Source organism: Ictalurus furcatus, chromosome 17 (assembly GCF_023375685.1).
Source record: "Ictalurus furcatus strain D&B chromosome 17, Billie_1.0, whole genome shotgun sequence".
Taxonomy (NCBI): domain Eukaryota; kingdom Metazoa; phylum Chordata; class Actinopteri; order Siluriformes; family Ictaluridae; genus Ictalurus; species Ictalurus furcatus.
Window position 1 is genome coordinate 3,072,575 of NC_071271.1, and position 21,854 is coordinate 3,094,428.

General features: G+C 38.2%; 1 protein-coding gene across 1 annotated transcript in view; it reads left to right on the forward strand.

Annotated features, from left to right (window-relative positions):
• LOC128621125 (mitogen-activated protein kinase kinase kinase kinase 5-like) overlaps window positions 1-21,854 on the forward strand; it is a 40,736-nt gene that overhangs the window by 2,651 nt on the left and 16,231 nt on the right. Inside the window, exons 2-12 of the mRNA XM_053646617.1 lie at window positions 13,607-13,664; window positions 14,007-14,097; window positions 16,028-16,092; window positions 18,356-18,411; window positions 18,800-18,847; window positions 19,911-19,953; window positions 20,063-20,135; window positions 20,604-20,735; window positions 20,830-20,892; window positions 21,020-21,101; window positions 21,655-21,771. Coding sequence (XP_053502592.1) covers window positions 13,607-13,664; window positions 14,007-14,097; window positions 16,028-16,092; window positions 18,356-18,411; window positions 18,800-18,847; window positions 19,911-19,953; window positions 20,063-20,135; window positions 20,604-20,735; window positions 20,830-20,892; window positions 21,020-21,101; window positions 21,655-21,771 — 828 coding nt within the window. The remainder of the gene's footprint in view (window positions 1-13,606; window positions 13,665-14,006; window positions 14,098-16,027; window positions 16,093-18,355; window positions 18,412-18,799; window positions 18,848-19,910; window positions 19,954-20,062; window positions 20,136-20,603; window positions 20,736-20,829; window positions 20,893-21,019; window positions 21,102-21,654; window positions 21,772-21,854) is intronic.

Consider the following 21,854-nt stretch of genomic DNA (forward strand, 5'->3'; position numbering starts at 1 on the left):
GACACCAATGCTGGTCTTCTGGTGGTGCATACAACTTAAGAAGTCAACGGGAGGCAGTATATTAGTATATATTAGTATATACAGTATATTAGTATATATTAGTATATATTAGTATATATCAGTGCCATTACCCACAACAAATTTGGGAAATGCCCATTCTCCAGAACCTTTCTGAATGCTCTTCCATCCTTCTCCCACTCCACAGCAGTGCGTTGTTCAGTTTCAATGGATGTTTTGTGTGTTGTTAAACCTCGCCTCACCATATTATAGTGCTCCTAATAGCCGAGCGTCAGTCCGACCGTGTGTACGAGTCCGTGTGTGTGTCAGTGTGATTCAATTTTCATTCGTCACAGCGTTTTTCTTTTCTCATCACGTGAGAGAAAAGAGGTCCCTGTGAACCCATTAATTGGACTCCATTAATTCACATTTCATTGTGAATAGTCATGCTGTTTTTGATTATTATGGTCACACACACACACACACACACACACACACACTCTAAATAGGTCTTAAATAGGTCCGAATAGGTCAGTGGCTGGTGAGGGAATGATGTTCGAATGTATCGTAAAGGAATCTGTAACATAAGTGATAGTGATATTAGGAACTAACTTGCTTTGCAGATGTTTAATGTTCCACAAGGTTAAATGTGCCTACGAATGGATAAAAAAAAGTATGATGAGTAGTATTATTTAATAAATGAAACATTGTAAATGTTGGCAAACTGCTGGGGGATAAGAGGAATAAAACACTTCAGGATGTGGGGTTATAGGAAAATAATCAACTTCAGTACGGAAACAGGAGCTTCACGTTGAGCCGCATCGCATCGCACTATGCTGGTGTTGATTATTTTCCTATAAGTGCACGCCTCTAAGTCTCAGTGGCTCGGTTTATGCTCATTTTTCTGTTCCTGTCATTTGAGAAAAAAAGAGGCCCTGGTTTTTGTTTTTGTTTTTGTTTTGTCTTTGTTTTTTTACAGTAAACTGAGGACTCAAGTCTTACAGAGGTCAGAATTTTGCTCTGTTGCACCAATTATGGGTGCGAAGTTACGCCTCGGGACACAACCCCGACCGGTCTGTGCGAAAAAACAACTCTACAACCGTTACTAACTGTTACACCGTTTATTGCTATGCGAAATTGTGCATGTGCACTAGAACTAACTAGCCAAGAATTTCTCTCGACAGACTTCTAACATTCGCTAGAGAGTCTGGGACCGAAATACAGCCAAGAAGCGCCTACTTGGATGCTGACGCTGCAGCTGTCCAATCACAGACGTTGATTTATTTCTATAAATACCAATTGAATTGAATGGGATTTTCCCAGAACATGATGCAAACTCTTGACAGTATACTGGTTACTTGCCATTTTAATCTTAAACTTGTGATGCTGTGAACTACTTTTCCGTCATGTGACTACATCTGGCTCTAAATAGCTCAACCGAAATTAGTGTTTGGACCCATGATGTTTTAGATAATAAATGCTCACAGACACTCTAAAGCAACCACCATCTTGTTCTTGACCACCATTGCTTGTTCAAACTGTTAGAATGAATTCTACTACACATTTTTCCCTCACGCATGGTGTATGGGGAATCTTCCTACATGCCAGACTGTTCCATTATACCAGTATATGGGGGGAGTCAACCTCCAGAATTCCTTTAGATGGAAAGTTTAGTCTAGAACTGAACTCTAGGTACTTTTTAGCCCCTCTGACTCCCCTCTAAGGCCTCTGTGTGTGAGTGGGGTGCTCATGTTGGTCACACCTGAAAACTCTGTGTGTGTGTGTGTGTGTGTGTGTGTGTGTGTGTGTGTGTGTGTGTGTGAGTGAGAGAGAGAGAGAAATATGTGATTTGATGTATGAGCTGTACACAGGGTATGTTGAAGATTCTGCTAGTCACACCGCACCAAGGAGTGTGTGTGATATTTGTTCATGAGTGTGCGTTAGAATTAGACATTAGAGTTAGGGTTTAGAATTAGTGTTGTGTTTTGAGTTAGGTTTTAGTGTTAGAGTTAGGGATTTAAGATTAGAATTAAGGTTTGAAAGGAAACTTTTAGAGTATTTTAGAGTTAGTAGTTAAAGTTATGGTTTAAGGTTTGGTGTTGGGGTTAAATAATGTTCTAGGTTTAGAAGTAGGGTTTAGGTTTAGGGTTACATTAAGGAGTTAAAAACGAGAATTTAGAATTTGGTTTCTTATTTTAAAAGTAGGGTTTAGGAGTAGAATTAGGGGTTAGAATTTAAGGGTTTGAGTTAGGGTTTAAGATTATAGTAAAGCGTTAGAACAAGGGGTTAAAGTTAGCAGATAGAGTCATGATTTCGGATTACAATTAGGCTTTAGGATTTAGGAGTTAGATTTTAGGAATAGAGTGTGGCTTTAGGATTAAAGTTTAGGATTAGAGTTAGGCTTTAGGATTAGAGTTTAATATCAGAGTTTGGCCTTGGGATTAGGCTTTAGCATTAGGATTTAGGATCCCTTAGGAGTCAGAGTTTAGGATTAAAGTTTAGGATTAGCATTAGGCTTTAGAATTACAGTTGTGATTTAGGATTAGAGTTTAGGATTATAGTTAGTCTTTAGAATTACTGTTGTGATTTAGGATTAGAGCTAGGCTTTAGTTAAAGTTCAGGATTGGGGTGAGAATTTGGGATTTGAGATTAGGATTAGACTGAAGGCTTTAGAATTAGAGTTTAGGACTGAAGTTAAAAAAAGTGGTTTAGAGTTGTGGGTTTTCTCTCTCTTTCTCTCTCTCTCTCTCTCTGTGTGTGTGTGTGTGTGTGTGTGTGTGTGTATGAGGCTGACAGGAAACTGTCATTGTGCAATGCACACCTGTGCAGGTAAACAGTGAATTCTGAGAAACAGCAAACCGAAAGCCCAAATGATTCATGCACTTCCACATTCGTAGGAAAACTTAAGCGGCCTGGATAACTGGTGAAGAGTCAAGCGGTGAAGGCAAGAAAAACCATGCATACAGCAGTGAGACCAAATGTAAGATGGTAAACAATTACTGTTAGAACCTCAAGTTCCTCTTTTGCTAAATCAGTTGTGGGTTGGTTGGGTGCAATTTCATAAATAGCAATATGCAAAGGTCATGTTGACAAAAAGAAACCAAACATACCACCACCAATTCACAGTAAAATGCAGGCTGTACCCTTGATAATCTGTAATCCCACAATCCACCACACATTCACAAAACAAAATGCAAATAGTATAGTAAATATGATGTGTGGTTTGGGACACATCCAGAGCGGACTGATCAGTATGTCTGTGTGGTTTATATAAAGAATAGTCCATGTGGTTTGGGACACATCCAGAATGGACTGATCAGTATGTCTGCGTGGTTTATATAAAGAATAGTCCATGTGGTTTGGGACACATCCAGAGTGGACTGATCAGTATGTCTGTGTGGTTTATATAAAGAATAGTCCATATGGTTTGGGACACATCCAGAATGGACTGATCAGTATGTCTGTGTGGTTTATATAAAGAATAGTCCATATGGTTTGGGACACATCCAGAATGGACTGATCAGTATGTCTGTGTGGTTTATATAAAGAATAGTCCATGTGGTTTGGGACACATCCAGAGTGGACTGATCAGTATGTCTGTGTGGTTTATATAAAGAATAGTCCATGTGGTTTGGGACACATCCAGAATGGACTGATCAGTATGTCTGCGTGGTTTATATAAAGAATAGTCCATGTGGTTTGGGACACATCCAGAGTGGACTGATCAGTATGTCTGTGTGGTTTATATAAAGAATAGTCCATGTGGTTTGGGACACATCCAGAATGGACTGATCAGTATGTCTGCGTGGTTTATATAAAGAATAGTCCATATGGTTTGGGACACATCCAGAATGGACTGATCAGTATGTCTGTGTGGTTTATATAAAGAATAGTCCATGTGGTTTGGGACACGTCCAGAATGGACTGATCAGTATGTCTGTGTGGTTTATATAAAGAATAGTCCATGTGGTTTGGGACACGTCCAGAATGGACTGATCAGTATGTCTGCGTGGTTTATATAAAGAATAGTCCATGTGGTTTGGGACACATCCAGAATGGACTGATCAGTATGTCTGTGTGGTTTATATAAAGAATAGTCCATGTGGTTTGGGACACATCCAGAATGGACTGATCAGTATGTCTGTGTGGTTTATATAAAGAATAGTCCATGTGGTTTGGGACACGTCCAGAGTGGACTGACCATAGTGGGACGTTTGTGATGGTGTTTATGTGGCCAATATAGCGAATAGGACATGTGGTTTGGGACACGTCCACAGTGAGATGTTTGTGGCCGTGTGGACGATATTTGCACTAGGATAGTTTGAGTGGTTTGCGACACATCCACAGTGTTTCTGTGACCAGTATATTGAACATGGTGTGTGGGTTGGGACATGTCCATGTGACGGTGCCATTTTACAGGCTTGTAAAAGTCCAACCCAAATTATGTCCAACCCAAATACAGGTTTGGACATAATTATATATTCAAAATTCGCAATAAATCGAATTTATTAAAGGATACCTTTACATGTAAAGCAGGTTTACCTGATTCCCTCTCTTACGGTATTCATCACTACTTCATCATAACAAGCCTGAATTCATAAATTTGCACTGAATTGACTCTTTTACTTTAGATAAAGGTGCTCCTGGACTGTTTTCATTAAACTGCGTATTAAATGAATGCCAATGGCAAGAAATAAAACCAGATTAATCACTGCCTCAGATGAGAGTCTGGTATCTATTCTGCACTTTTCTGGCAACAAGCTTCAGGACCTTCTTTAGCTCTCCTCACATCCATGTATCTTTTTCCCAGCTGGAAAATAAACTATTGAACATTGTGACATGACGAGCTTTTCCAGAAACACCTGAAGTCTGCCTGAAGTCTGATTTGCACCAACTAAGTCAACTAAGTTTATCCTTTATTCACCTTTTTATTATGGCTTCTGAAGTGTCCTTGTTTCGTCTCACTGCTGACTGTGTCTTCCTGAGAAGGTTTTTAAATAATAATAATAATAATAATAATAATAATAATATATATATATATATATATATATATATATACAGTTTGTTCAGATGCTTTTTTTCTCTATTCTTCTTCCCAACCTGGCACACAGCTATGAAGAACAGCCGACTCTGCAAGCTTGAATATTTTATATTTACTTAAATAATTATCAGGATACAGAAGATGTACAATTGCAGGACACCCACTGCAACACTCGGATCAAACCACATCGATAAAGTGCTAGCTTGAACAGGCTAACTAGCACTCCATGTAACGTGTAGAGAATCTAGCAGTTTACTGAGGAAATGATTAAGCTGAAAGTGTTGATGAATGTAGGAGGAAATGCAGAGGTCTGGGGGATAAATATCAGAGAAAAAGAAGGGCAGAGATAAAGGAAGATGTGTGGGTCAGTAACCCTAACCTTTATATGTTTTATGTGGGAATCATCAAATGTTTTAATGTGGTTGGGACATGACCACATTGAAGTGATGATCAGGAGATACTTGCGATGGCGTTTATTTGGCCTATATAATGAAATGGTTGTTTAGTCTGGGAAATTGTTATAGATCCTGTCATAGATCTCTATCCCAATCTGCTTCAAACATTTTTAGAATGTAAAAAAAATGAACAGTCTATGAACTTTCTTTCAGTTTTATGACTACATCCTGTTCCAAAAAAAACTTGCTGTGTTCAGTAGTTTGCCCACTGCAAAACAGAGGAAGAGAAACACGGAAGTGAGGAGAGCTAATCAGATTCACGATGCTGAACCTTGTAGCCAGAAAAGTTTACAAAAGATATCAGTCTTTTGTAGAATTTGTAGCCCTTCAATCGAACTGGATTTAATACTTGCCAACGTTACTCATCCACTACACGTACATTGTGTGGTTTGGGACACGTCCACAGTGAACTAACGATAGTGAGATGTTTGTATTAGTGTTTATATAAATAGTGAATAAGGTGTGTGGTTTGGGATGGTCACATGTTTGGGTTTATGTGAGAACCATGTAGGGAAAACACCTCTGGTGAAAATGTCAGTCTTTTAAGCAAGCTCGTTGATCTGTTTGACTCAAATGATCTAAAATGGACGCCAAATAAATGTTTGAGGTCAGTTCTACTTACCCTAACCGTTATCATTCAAATTCATATATAATTTACAAGCTTTTATTGGGATTGTGATACCCTGTTTTGGACATTCAGAATTTTAGCCTGCTACTAATACTGACTACATTAGTGAATGACCTCCTTTTATGTATAGATACAACAATCGCGAGTCTAATATCACCTCCGACAAAGAAGAACGACAAAAAGCCTATTATACAAGTAGGTGACATGTTCTGTAGTCTCACTTCTTTCTTTCAACCTCTTTAGGAGCTTTGTTGTGTTAAAGCAGTGTGCAAAATGCAAATGAGGGGATGTGGGACCTTTTCCTCCCCAGAGAGAGAGAGACCGAGAAGAATGATAAACTGTTTAACCTACTACAGAACCTGATTTGAACCTAAACCTTACAAATGTTAGAATTTGCATTCTGAGAGATGAAGTAGAAGCACATGATGTTATGTGTTTGCGTAGGGAGGCGAATTTTCTGTGCATGGATGATTGCCAAGTCTAGTAAGTAATAGTGTGAAAACGGAGATGTTTTTGATCTGAGCCGAGGTTGTACACACGTGCCGGGTATCTTACATCTCAAATAGATAGGAAAAGAGCTGATATCATCACAGGATGATCTCCTTTATAGCTGCCCTAGAATTACACGTACGGTGAATGCCACAATAGGCCTTGGTGCACCAGATGATGCTTAAATTCATACTTAAGGTAAAAGCTAATAGGATGTCAAAGACACACGACGCTCGCTGTTCAAGTGGTTAAAGTCATGAGACTTGAGTGTTGCTAGGCGATCTGGCAATACGGACGCCCAATGACTCCTGACTGTTACTACAAAAGAGTAAATGATTTAGCTAGCTATCATGTAGCCAGAAAGTCTCATTTATGCACAATGTAACGTGACAGTGACAACAGGAATGAGACAAAACTGTCAGGAATCTCAACATTTCTCTCAGATGTGTTGGTAAATTGCTACGAAAAGACCCCATATGACTAAAATGACAATTTTAGCAAGGTGACACGTTCAGTAGCCTTCAAGTCATTTGAGAACAATGTAATAGTAAAGTGACAGTGGAAATACTATGAAAATGTCTAGAATGTCAACATTTCTCTCAGATGTGTCGCTGAATCAGTAAGAAAAGTCATTGTATGGTTGAAATAACAATTTTAGCTACCTTGCATGTGTCCAGTCATTTATGATGACAATGAAACAAGACCGGTGACAATTGGAAAGACTCAAAATCATCAGAAATATCAACATTTCCCTCGGATATGTCGATAAATTGGAAAGAATATTATGAACATTATTTAATTCCCCTCTGATGTGCTGGTAAATTACTAAGAAAAAAACTCTGAGCAACATCAACACCAACATACCCTTACAATTCTAACTAGCTGGAACATAACCGGCTTATAATTCTTAAAAGAAGAACACAGAAAAAAACACAACGACAGTATAAGTGATACATAATTGTCAGGAATACCAACATTTATCTGAGATGTGTTGCTAAATTGCTAAGAAAAGACCTCATATGACTAAAATTACAGTTTTAGCAAGCTGACATGTCACCATTTAGTCATTTGAGAACAATGTAATAGCAACGTGACAATGGAAATGACACATTATCCTCAGATGTGTTAATAATCTGCTGAGAAAAGACCTTATATGACTAAAAAATTTATATCTTTGCTAGCTGCTATGTAGGCAATTTGTTTACAGTGACAATGCAGAGACACAGTGACAGAGGAAATGAGACACTCTCTGAAATATCAACATCTGGCTAAGATGTGTTGGTAAATTACTAAGACTCTAAATGGCTAAAATGACAAGGCTGCCATGTTGCTATTTACTCATTTGAGAACAATGTAATGGCAAAGTGACAGTAGAAATGACTGAAAATATTAATGAAATTGTCACAAATATTAACTCTCAACTCTCAAATATTTCTCTCAGATATATGGGTTAAAGACTATGTACAAAAGAAATTTGTAGCTAGCTGGCATGTAGCCATGTTTATTAAGAACAATGAAAATGAGACCCAACCATTTGGGAATATCAAAATTTCCCTCAGATTTCCCTCAAATTCCTAAGAAAAGACCATTGTGACTAAAATTAAGTCAACATTATGAAAAAATGACCTTGTGACCTGCCATATTGAAAAACAGTTGAGAATACCACAAAAGTGTGAACTGCATATAGAAGCTGCTAGTGAAGACAATGAACACATTTGAAGACGTTAGTAGCCACTAGTTTGTGTTTATCCAGCTGTAACTTGGTTGCACCAAATCTACCTTAAACTGTTTTGTAGCGTGTGCAACTGACATGTTGATGTAGTTTCTGACACTGCGTAACAGGTTATTATCTATCTAAAAGAACTAAACAAGCTCAGAACACTTGTAGCCCCATCTTGAAGCTACTGACTTACTTCTTCAGCACACCAGCATCAGACTCAGCCAGGAGGCGTGGCCTAAAGCTTGCAGACAGAATTGGACGTTAAAAGTGATTCGGACGATGATATATTTCGCATTTGTTTTGTTGATTTCTTTGTTTTTTTTTCTTCGAATGCCGGTTTATGTTCTGTTCTTTCATTAAACATCTCAAAGAATGTCTTTGGAGGTGACGATTTAGACGTGCAGTTTGCTAAACTGGTAGCTTCTTTACAGATTAGCTATATTTACTCTCTATGTATTGGCTACATTAACAATAACACTGACTCCAGAGCCAAACCAGAGCAAACGTCACACACCAAAACACGTCTTCGTTTATTAGCTGAGCTACATCTGAGATACAGGAAGTCATTGTGAATATCTGAGTGTCCAAGTGAAACTTACTAGACCTGCGAGCATGTGTGATTTCAGTTCACTTTTATTCAAAGTACAGACATGGGAATGTAAGTATGAAGAGGGGTAAAGGTGAGTGAGAGGTAACAAAGAAGTGTGTGTGTGTGTGTGTGTGTGTGTGTGCAGAAGGAAACACCTATAGTGGGCTGCAGTGTGATGTACGCGTCTCCCTCCACCTACACGGCAAACCATAATCTCTCCGTCGCCCACAGAGTTCAGTTTTGAATAAACAACACAAACTAGTCTGATTTATGTAGAAAGAACTTTGTGTTGGAATTATTTGTATGATTTTTTTTTGTTAAAGAGGCCAATGCGTAATACAATATGTGCAAATTTAGTTTACAATAAGTTTCTTTACTTTAAGATTAAAGAAATAGTTTAACTAAAAATAAATAAATACTTTTTTTTTTTTTTTTAATTCTGATTTTACACAATTTACCCAAATGAAGTGGACGTTTGATTCTCCTGCCGCACTGGAGCTACAACGACAATGTATTTTAGATAACGTTTCACCACATAAATATTAAATGTTCATTAATTTATCTTTACGAATATCCATTAGCTATTACTTTACTAATATGCTAGCATAAATGATTGCATGCTAAGTTCAAGGTAATAATGCTAATGAGTTTCTTAAAAGTTTCACGTGAAAGGCGTGCTAATTTTATTAAAAGTTAGCCGTGTGAATTCATTTACAGAATAAATCTCAATACAAAGGCTTTTACATAGTTACCAAAAACATATAAGATATAAATGCATGCTAAATAATATTAAAATGAATATTAGTTTTACTAATTACTTAAACTAGTTAATGCAGAATGGCTTAATTAAACCTTAATTTTTTACTAATGACATAAATACACTGTATATTAAATTGGCTTTATGTCTTATTGTATATTAGATATACATTTATTATAACTGTCAATCAATCCATAATCATGGTTAACTTGTGTGTGTGTGTGTGTGTGTGTGTGTATCAACAGGTGCTCTTTGTAGAGGGAAAACAGAAATACAGAAGTGAGATTATAATCTACAACAAGCCTATATATACCTCCCCCCTATCTGTATCTCGGGCTATCTCTCTCTCTCTCTCTCTCTCCCTCTCTGCCTCTGTCTGTCTCTCTCTACCCACGTGTCTCTTATCCTTAAAGAAGTTAAGGTCAAGCCTAAACTAAACCTTTGATGCCTAAACTGATACCTTCACCTTCGTGCTTTAAAAGTCGTTTTAAGTTCAGTTGCTCGTCACATAGAAATGCATGCTAATTAGATTAAAACGCGCGCACTAATTAGTCAGTAATATAGACTACAAAACGTTGGAAAACTTGTCTGCATATGAACTAACCCATCCTAAGTTAATTCATGCTTCATTATGTGCTAATTAATCATTACTGCAAACGAATGCAACGAACCATGATTATGCACTAATTACATGTCATTTTAGCGATGTACTAACAATCTTAAATCCGTACTAATTCTATTACATATTGCATATTCATGCATACAATCTTTTATCACAGCTTAGCTTCGAACCTCTGACCTAAATAAATACTCAAAAACTACCAAGCTACAGACATTAGTAGCTTCATTAACATGCTAATTCCACGTATTGTATATATCTGTTAATTGAAGATAAATGTGATAAATACAAACATTACACACATGGGTACCTACTAAGCATTCAAGCGTAATTAACACAGTACGTAACTGTATTAATATGACATGGATTAAAATGTTGTTTTAAATTCATCATGATGCCTTTATTTAAACATATTCATTTCTAAATCCGAACAAACACATAATAAGTTTATTAAACGTAATACTTAATACTTAATGTTAATTTACGCTGTATGAATCTATGCTGGCTAGTCGGAGTTTCCACGTAAGTCAAGCTCCTGATTTGTGATGTATGTATTTGATAAGCTTTTATGTCAGTAAACGATTTAACAAGGCAAAAATAAGTACATAGCTACTTTAGTATCGCTATATGTTCTTGTTCTTCATGAATTAAAAATACAGAATTAACCAAAAACAGTAGATATTCTGATATTTCAATCTGCCCCATATTTGGATCATAATTAGATCAGTAAAATTAGCGTTTTTATATATTTTTATAGTGCATATTCTTAGTACTATTTTCTAGTTACTTAAGGATTCACATGTACATGCAAATCATTTCTAGCTTTCTAGCATTATACTGTAAAACTGCACATTATACCTTCAACAGCGTTTTCCTGGTGATTTTAAATAATTAATGAACGAGACATCAAACTTTTACCCATTTCTAGTTACGTTCAGTTTTGTAGACCGTCCGCAAAAAATGCAGTATCACTTATGTTATAGCAGCTATAAATATTCCTTCTATCACCAGCTTCCTGTTTTCTCTCACTTGAAGCTAATCAGACAACACCCCCCCCCCACAGCTTGTCATGTTAGAGAGAAACCACAAAGCTTCACCTACAGTTGCAGCTACAGTTACCTCTGACTGTTACAGCATTTTTCATAATTTGTTCAGCGTGTACCATACTGTGAGTTTTCAGTTACAATCAAATTAGGAGTGCATTAATATAAACCTGTGATTATCAGCTCTTGTTATAGAAAGCACGGTCTGGCCAATCAGAATCAAGAATTCAACAGCGCTAGGGTTAGGGTTAGGGTTAGTGTAAGTAAAATGGACGAGAGAAAAGGCGTTGTTGGAAATAAGAGCACGGAATACCAAGCGTGATACTAAAACGTAACCCTCTTTCTGATGCGAGAGAGAATCTGTTGTCGACTTTTTTTCTCTTCTATCTGTTCAGCAGAATAAACTCCTCTGTCCTGACCTTTAACAAGTGTAGCCTGACCTGCAAAACATGTCCTCTTGTGGTTTACTCAGTCCTGTTTATGAAAAAAAAAAAACCCAGACCATTCGTATACAAGTAATCGAAGATGTGTTTTGCATCTGATCTACTTAGTCGCCTTTATCTACTTAATTCTGCTATGGAGCTACGAGGCTAACATAACTTACCTCAGCTTACCTTAGCTAAATTCTTAATATCTGCCTCAAGCTGCTTCCATTAATGGGGGAGCCATCTCGAAAAACACTGAAAACATTACTCTTTCTCATATTATTATTATTATTACCGACAAGAACGACGCATCTACAAAACACAACGAAATGTCCCGTAACTGTAATGCAGTTAAACAAAGCCCTAAATTACATTAGAGTGATATATGACTAAGTGTTACTGCATCACTTGGAATTGAAAAAAACACTTTTGGAATATTTCGTTGTTTTTCAGAGCTGCTACGTAAGTGACGTGTTACCGCGGACACTGACGCACGACATGTCATGCTGTCATCATAATTGTCTGACAGTTCCCTCTTGTTTGTCAAAAAGTCACTGTTTATGTGTGTGTTTGTTTGTTTGTAGGCCATTCTCATCTCTGTATCTATTTTTAAGTCATGGTTAACCCCCAATTCTCTCCGACCTCGTCCCGCGGCCCAACTACTTCATTTTTCCACTCTTAAAGTCAAACACCTATTTTTAACTCGAACAACAGTGGGTGTGCATGTGGTCCGTCACCGTCACTGTTCGGTTACGCTGATGGTGAAAACGCCATCTCTTACAAATATGATTGTTTTTCAAACAAATTATGATTACAGAAATCGAGTCGTCGTTCCGTGAGAACTTTTTAATTGAACGGAATATGTTCTGAAATCTATCATTTTTCTATAATGTAAACAGAAGAAAACATACTTTGCACTTTAATGTAGTGACTAATGAATCGTACAGTTTGGGTGGTTTTTGTTTTGTATGACAAACAAAACGTCAGCATAAGATAGCATGCACACTAAACAATGGCTTTATTTTATTTCACAAAACTTCACCCTGAAGTAAAAGAATATAAACTCATATGCTTTTTATTCAGCTTGTCCAAGTCCATGCTCCATATTAAAAGGGTGTGCAGATAGGCAAAACAAAGACATACCAGAGAAATAGTGGAACTAAACTTGCAAACAGACTATAAACAAAGGAAACAGGCAATGAAACACAGATTCAGTGTATGATACTGATACAACATAGGAAAGTGGTTACAGACATTGTTGCTAGGCAGCTGGGAAGTATATCCACTGAGTATAAGCTGGCTAATGACTATAACAAGCTATAATATAGCAATTATGTCCTTTATACTAACTTTCTAAAGACACAGTGACAGTTGAAATGAGATATGACCACCAGAAATATCAATATTTACCTCAGATGTTCTGGTAAATTGCTAACAAAAGACTCCACATGACCAAAATTACACATTTAGCAAGCTGTTATACAACCATGTCAGTTGTAAAGACAATGTAAAGACACAGTGACAGTGGAAACAAGATACATTCACCAGAAATATCATCATTTACCTCAGATGTGTTGGTAAATTGCTAAAGAAGACTACATATGACCACAAATTATACTTAGCATTGTCTGCTAATGCACGGAAAACTCAAGATTGTGTCACAACATGAGCTTAGTCTGTCAAATTTTTTTTTTACTTCTGATGTAGTGAATAGTATAAAATCCTACAGTTACTGGCAAAGAACCGTAATTGGTGATCTACCCCTGTGAAGGATGAGTAACCCCATACATCTAAAAACATTTCCTAATTATGACTATGTATCTGTATTTGTGTGTGTCCTCAGGCCCGGAATAAACAGACAGGAGAAATGGCTGCCATAAAGATAATCAAGATGGAACCTGGTAAGGGAATTTTTGTGAGAACTAGTATGGAAATTACATTTACAGTGACTCAAATGAACACTGTAGAAGTTTATTCAGCCACTAGTGATTTGAATATGAGCTGCATTAGTGGATTGTAACGTTTAAAATCCCCTACATGCAATAATGTAAATTTATTCAAAATGATAATATATAAGGTAAGTACAGTATGAGATAACAAGCGGAATCTGGGGAGTGATAAAAAAAAAAAAATCCATTGCATGGAATTCCAAAAAGTTTGGTATGGACAGCCCTTGTTCTAGAGATACAGTGTAGACCCTTGTCCTCTTGTTGATTGGATTTTGTTTCCTTCTCTTCTCTCAGAGGATGATTTCTCGGTGATCCAGCAGGAAATCGTGATGGTGAAGAGCTGTAAGCACAGCAACATTGTGGCCTACTACGGCAGCTACATCAGGTCAGAGACTGGAGGGAAACTTTGTATAACCAGAAACGGTTCCTTATATTATTGTTCGTTTAAAGTAGAGGTGTGCTTTGTGACTGGAATATCACAGGACCCAACAAAAAATTTGCAGGAGTGGGTGTTTTAAAAAAAAACTTTCTTACTGTCGGGAGAAGCCATATAAAATGAGAGCCTATAGGATGCTTACGCTTTAATCTTCAGTAAACACTTTACCTGGTCAGAGTTGAGAACCTTTCCCTGGCACACAGGGTATGAGGCAGGAATGCACCCTGAATGAGAAGCCAGTCCATCAAAAGGGACCATGCACACACATTCACACACTCATTCACATGTAGAGACAATTCAGCATAGCCAGTCTGCCTACCAGCTTGTCCAGAGAACCCAGAGAAAATCCACATAGACACGAGGAGAACGTATGGAGCTCCACACAGACCGTAACCCAAGGTCAGGATCGAACTGGGGGACCCTGGAACTGTGATGTGGCAATGGTACATGCCATGCCACAACCACACTACACTAATTTTTTTTTTTTTTTTTTGAGAAATAGAACCAAATAAGTTAGTCATAAAAGATTGTAAGCAGGTACAAACAAAAAAGTGCAGGAGCAGGAACAATTGGTCAAGAGTGTTTGCAGGAGTGGGTGGGATTGGTCAAATGTTTGAGGGAGTTGGTGGGATAGGTCAAGAGTGTTTGCAGGAGTGGGTGGGATTGGTCATGAGTGTTTGAAGGAGTGGGTGGGATTGGTCAAATGTTTGAGGGAGTTGGTGGGATTGGTCAAGAGTGTTTGCAGGAGTGGGTGGGATTGGTCAAATGTTTGCAGGAGTGGGTGGGATTGGTCATGAGTGTTTATCAGAGTGGGTAGGATTAGCCAAGAGTGTTTGAGGTGCTTGGTGGGATTGGACAAGAGTGTTTATCAGAGTGGGTAGGATTGGTCAAGAGTGTTTGAGGGAGATGTTGGGATTGGTCAAGTGTGTTTGCAGGATTGAGTGGGATTTGTCAATAGAGTCTGAGGAAGTGGGTAGGATGGGAACTAATTCCTTCTAGAACAGCAGGAATGGGAACTCCCATGTTAACTCCTCTAGTTAAGGTATAAAAGGTATAATGACAAAAACTTTTGTGGCTACCTTTGGGTCAAAGAACAATTTCTAGCTTTACCCAATACAGGATATTCCTGGTTTTATTGTTTCATTATTCTAGCATAACCAACACAGTTCATAAAGAGCTTTTTGAAGGTAGCCTGGTATATTTGAGCAGGAAATTTGATCATTTCAAAGGTAATTGGTAAGTTGTGCTCTTCTAGAACATGATTTATATTATGTATTTCCCAGACACTTGTATTCTGTGTGGCAAAACCCGTCCCAAACCTATAGCACTACAGTCAAGTCAGTTGATGGTTAAGGTCTTTGGTAATAATATTAATAATTAAGGATCTTGCACAAGGACCAAACAGTCGCACTCAGGCAGTCTCAGGATTTATGTTTTCTACCTCCTAAAAGTGAGGCATAGCCCCGGAGGTACCTGACATCATATAAAGCTTTAGTTAGCACAGTACTGTTTGTAAGTTTGTTACCTGTCTATGGATTTAAAAGTGCTCTGTGTTGATAGATGAATCTCCACTGAATTTCAGGCGTTATGTTATATTATCTGATAAAAGAACATATTTGTGTTGGTAATTGAGAAACATTTATTAAATTTAGAAAGATCTAAGCCAAGGCATTAAAATGAACAAATTTTTAAGCTTCCCAAATACCACACATACAGTGCAAGACCGTAAACTAAACCTTTTGCTGCATTTGCTACACAAAGATATCATTGAAATTGAGTGTTCAGTGTTGAAAGACATTTAATATGAACCCCTGCCATGTATAGATGCATTAAGTGTATAGAAATTAGACAGATAAATTTGTATTTGTGTGTGTTGTAGGTCAAATAAACTCTGGATCTGTATGGAGTACTGTGGAGGGGGCTCCTTACAGGATATCTACCATGGTAGGTGAAATCTATTGTGACGTTTTTATGTTATTTTTCATCAACTTCCCTTTTTTCTCTGAATGTTTTAGTTTCACCCCAGCCTCCATGTTACGGGTTGTTTCATTGCCCTTCATTTGGTTTCATTGTCAACCCAAGTCAGATTTCTTACTGTAGATAACCATTGGATAACCTACCCAGAATTTATGGACTTTATCATTAAAATTCTAAAAACAGTGGATAAGTCTTAACATTTAATTTGCTCATATTTGTCACCTGATACACCAGAGCCATATCTCCCTAAAGTTCTCGCCTAGTTTTCCCACTGAAGCTAAGCAGGGTTGAGCCTGGCCAGAACCTGGATGGGAGACCTCCTGTGGAAAACTAAGGTTGCTGCTGGAAGTGGTATTAGTGAGGGCAGTAGGGGGCGCTCACCCTGTGGTCTGTGTAGGTCCTAATGCCCAAGAAAATTGATAGGGACACTATACTGTAAAAACAACACTGTCTTTCAGATGAGATGTTAAACTGAGGTCCTGACTCACTGTGGTCATTAAAAATCCCAGGACACTCATCGTAAAAGAGTAGGAGTAGTGAAATTCCCTATTGGTCCTTCTCTATCATGGCTCCCTAGTAATTCTCATCTCTGAATTGGTTACATCACTCTCCTCTCCACTAATAGCTGGTGTGTGGTGGACGTTCTGGTGCACTATGGCTGCCATCGCATCATCTAGGTGGATGCTACACACTAGTGATGGTTGAGAAGACCCCCCATTCCGATAATATGTAAAGTGCTTTGAGTGTCTAGAAAAGCACTATATAAATGTATCTAAACTGTATCTATGTGGTTTCTACAACCTACACATGACAGATGCTCCTACTTCTACTCCTCCTAACCTACTCCTCCACCTACACATGACAGATGCTGTTATTAATAAATATGACTCTCGACACAATTTGAAGCAAAAGAACTGGGTGAAAAGCTAAAAAACATCATTTCAGCTACGCTGTTTTTGCTGCTTGGTGGAGAGCTAGCAAGTGTTTCTAGTGCCATGTTTCTAATTTACACATCCAAGTTTTGAGATCAAGTCAACAAAACAGTATTGGAATGTAAGGCTTCTGTAGAGACTACAAATGGGTGAGAAATTAAAGGAAAAACCGTTATCTTTTATGCTGTGGGGACACTTAATTATTTTTGCTGGCATAGTCTGGGTCCACTTGGCCACTTAAAGGCATTTATCCAGTGCCACCCACTAGCTAGTTCTGCCATATCATATGATAGCTACCAACTGGTTACAGCTAGCACAGGAAAGCACTATCTGCCCTCTTCCACATACATAAGCTAATATGCAGCAATTACAACATGTAGTTTTGCACTCGGGTCTCCTTTGAACAGTGGACTAGTTGAACAAACAGACTTGACAAAAACTATAATGAACCTTCCTTTACTTTTACACTATCCGTTATTACCCAGATGAGGACGGGTTCCCTTCTGAGTCTGGTTCCTCTCAAGGTTTCTTCCTTTAAACATCTTAGGGGGTTTTTCCTCGCCACCATCACCACTGGCTTGCTCAATTGGGATACATTCACGCATTTATAATCTGTATCCTGTGTTTATATGTTTCTGTAAAGCTGCTTTGAGACAATGACCATTGTAAAAAGCACTATACAAATAAAATTGAATTGAATTGAATTGGTGCCATGGTTGGCTAGTGATGCTCTGATTGACAGCGGAGAGAGAGTAACTCCATCCCTCCCAGCTATATAGTATGGAGCCAGTTTTATTCTCTGGGACTGCCAATCTTGGAAGGATGTGGCATCCTCAGGATTTGACCTGGCAATCTCCCGATAACAAGGCGAGACTTTTTTGGTTCCAGAATCCAAGGCTCTTCTGAGATTTCCACCCTGATGGGTGTGGTCTCTATCAGGATGACCCCGAACCCATTCCACAGGGCACAAGGGCTCACTGAATGGTTTGATGAAAATAATGAAATTAATATGCTATGAGCTTCACACTCAACCTAACTGAAGACGAATTTTGGAGAAATTTTGGAGAGACAGTGCTAGGTCGGTTAAAATATTTATTAGAAGTAACATTATGGGCATGTATGTACAATGGTATCCCAAGCACCTCACATCTCCACAGATAAAACAAGTTTTTAAATCAGTTTTGGTCGAAATTCTCAAGCGGGGCATGTAGCCCTGTGATCCGCTATGTCAATCATCTCATACTTTCTTTCTGCCATCACCCGGGCCTTGTATTTATCTCTCTTTCTGTCTTTCACAGTGACTGGCCCTCTTTCAGAGCCACAGATTGCATACGTGTGTCGCGAGATGCTACAGGTGAGGTCAAACACATCGACACTCATTCGCTGTCAACTTCGCATGTCATAAATATGAGTATGTGTAGTTCGAAGAACGAATGATTCTTCACTCTAGTAACGTACGTGTGTTCGCATTAAATGGTTTTTGCTAGATTAACTAGATAACAAATTGAAAAAGTGCAGTGTCCAGTTGGCAACGAGCATGTCATTTTCGACGAGGACACGCCCCTTTTCCGTTTTGACTTAATGTTAATGCATTTTTGGTTTCTTTTTTTTTGTTTTGTCTTTGTGTTTTGTTAATGTGTTTTGCATTTGCAGGTCACTATGAGATGGATATTTCAACTATAACTGATCCAAAATCTGCAATCCTGACCTGACTCTTTTTTCTTTTTCTTTTTTTTTAACAGGGGTTAGATTACCTGCATGGCCAGAAGAAGATACACAGAGACATCAAGGTACATCAATGCCGAAATATTTTTCAGGATACTTCACTGAATTTGACATATTCGCTTTGTTTTACTGAATTCATTCTCAATCTTGGGAAACTTGGTGCTAAACACAAATGTAACTAATACTGGTTACAAAATTTGAAATAATCTCAGTGGCACAATGAATTACAAAGATGGAATGTTTACCAGCTTGGATGTGCCAAGCTGTCCTCAGTACTGTCCTGGTTCAGAACCGTCTTCAATAAGCCCTCGTCAGGAACATGCTTAGAACAATCTAGCTAAAGCATACAGTATTCCTTGCTGATTTACAATCAATAAATACAACAAAAACAAACTTATACTAACTCGCTAATAGAATTAGCATAACCAGAAACTGCATTTTATTAGCTTTAGATACAAGTGTTTGCTAGCTAACAAGCTGCCTAGCTCGCTAACGTAGTCAAGTAACGACGTTGTGTCAGTTGCTATTCCTTTCTGTACGGATGCTTGGTTGCTTAAACCAACAAACTGACAGTTAATCACTGAATTCTTTGACAGACTGAGATAATGTATATTCTCCATATCAGTTTATATGATGAGGATCCTCTAACGATAGACCCGAGATGTGTGGTAATAAGAATATTTTATTTCTGTCCATGCGCGTGTTTTGTCATCACCGCCACCATATAGCTCACGTAGCTGTCCCGTGAGTTTTGCTTCGTCCTACGCCGTCCTCCTATTGGTGGCTTTTAGACGAGCATCATAGCAGTTTGGGATTTTGGTCGCAGTGAGACTAAAGTGGCTGCAGGTGAGCATCACGTAATGCGTTCTAAGACCATCTCAGCTCATGAGCAAAAAATGACACCGAAGTGTATATCCAACTTTAGATAGGAAGTTTAAATCTAGCAGCGTCGGCTTGGTCCTATTGTTTCTAGTGGATCCAGGCTAGAAAGAATTCTTGAAAGTCGAGCCCCTTTAAGAAGTGAAAGACCCACAGTAGAGTACCGAGATGACGAGGGTGTGTTATAAACTAAAGAAAAAATTGTAACAGGCATAAAGTATTTGTTATTTAAAGCTGCTTTTCTTTCAGGGTGCCAATATTCTCCTGAACGACAATGGCGAAGTCAAATTAGGTCAGTGATGACGCATTTACTGTGCGGTATTAAAATGTAAATTGCCCAGGTTAAGACTGATTTTGTTTGACACTTTCATCAATGATCTTTCTTGATGTTTTTTTGTTAGCGGATTTCGGAATCTCGGCGCAGATCACAGCAACGTTTGCACGTCGAATGTCTTTCATAGGGACTCCATATTGGTAAGAGCGAGTAAAGCCACGATGTTGACATCTTTTCGGAATCATGTATTGCTAGTATCACGGACACGTGTATTTCAGCGCATTTCAGTAGAGTTTTTGTCCTGTTAACGTTGACGTATGTTGTTTTACTCCTGCACGTTGCGGAGCGAGAACTGGAGCAATCAACTTTCCAGTTTTCTGATGCCACAAATTTCCTGTACTTGTAAATATCTGTCTGTAAGTCAGGCTATGGAAATGTCAGTGGTGCCATTGGGACAGTAGTGTTAGTATTCAACATGGGGCACAAAAGTACCGTAATTCCTGGAGTAGCATGCGTACCGTAAATACAACAACAGATGGACATAATATAACTGGGTTTGTGGAGAAATTACAGTGACAAATAAACCTTATAGTGTACGCACCTTGTGTGAAGTCTGCGTTTATATATGTGTGTGTGTGTGTGTGTGTGTGTTATGGTTCCTCACGCAGGATGGCACCTGAGGTAGCAGCAGTGGAGATTAAAGGAGGTTATAACGAGCTGTGTGACATTTGGTCAGTTGGAATCACGGCCATTGAACTTGCAGAGCTTCAGCCGCCGCTGTTTGATGTTCATCCGCTCAGGTGATCGCAGAAAGACACACACAACTTATTATTATTTTTTTTAGATATCTACTACAGTATAATTACATTTTTATTGTGTTGTCTTGTGTTTCAGGGTTCTCTTTCTCATGTCCAAGAGCGGATACCAACCTCCCAAACTCAAAGACAAGGCTAAGTGGTATGTGTGTGTGTGTGTGTCTGTGTGTGTGTGTGTGTGTACTTGTATTGTACTGTCCTGTACTGGTGCTGATGATGATTAAACACTGTTTAATGTGTGTGTGTGTATGTGTGTTTGTGTGTCTCAGGTCACCTATGTTTTATAACTTCGTAAAGGCAATGCTAATCAGAAACCCAAAGAAGAGACCGAGCGCCAAGAAGATGCTCACGGTAAGTAACTACTACTGCTGCTACAGATACTATTACTACCAATACCACTAGTACTACTTCTGTTACTACTATTACTACTACTAAAACTAATACTACTGCTACTAACACTACTACTACCAATACTATTAAAACTACTACTACTACTACTGCTACTGCTACTAATACTAACACTACCAATACTACTACTAATAATATTAGTACTTCTGCCAGGACTATTACTTCTACTAAAACTACTAATACTACTACTGCTGCTACTAGCACTACTAACACTACTACTACCAATACTGTTAATACTACTGCTACTGCTGCTAACACTACTACTAATACTAGTAGAACTACTAATGCTACTGCTCCTAACAGTCCTAATAATAATAATAATAATAATAATAATAATAATATTAGTACCACTGCCACTACTATTACTACTAAAACTACTACTACTGCTACTAATAATAATGTGAATATTCTTCTTCTTCTTCCTATTATTATTACTATTATTATTATTATTATTGTTATCATCATCATCATCATCCCTCTTCTGTCTCTCTGTCAGCACCTGTTCGTGATGCAGCCGTGTTTGAGGCGAGACTTAACCCTTGAACTGCTGGATAAACTCCAGCATCCTGAGAAACTCAAAGAGTGTTTACAACTGGACGATGATGACATAGAGGTACACACGCACACACATGCACGCACACACACACGCGCGCGCGCGCACACACACACACACACACATACACACAGACATTTTTT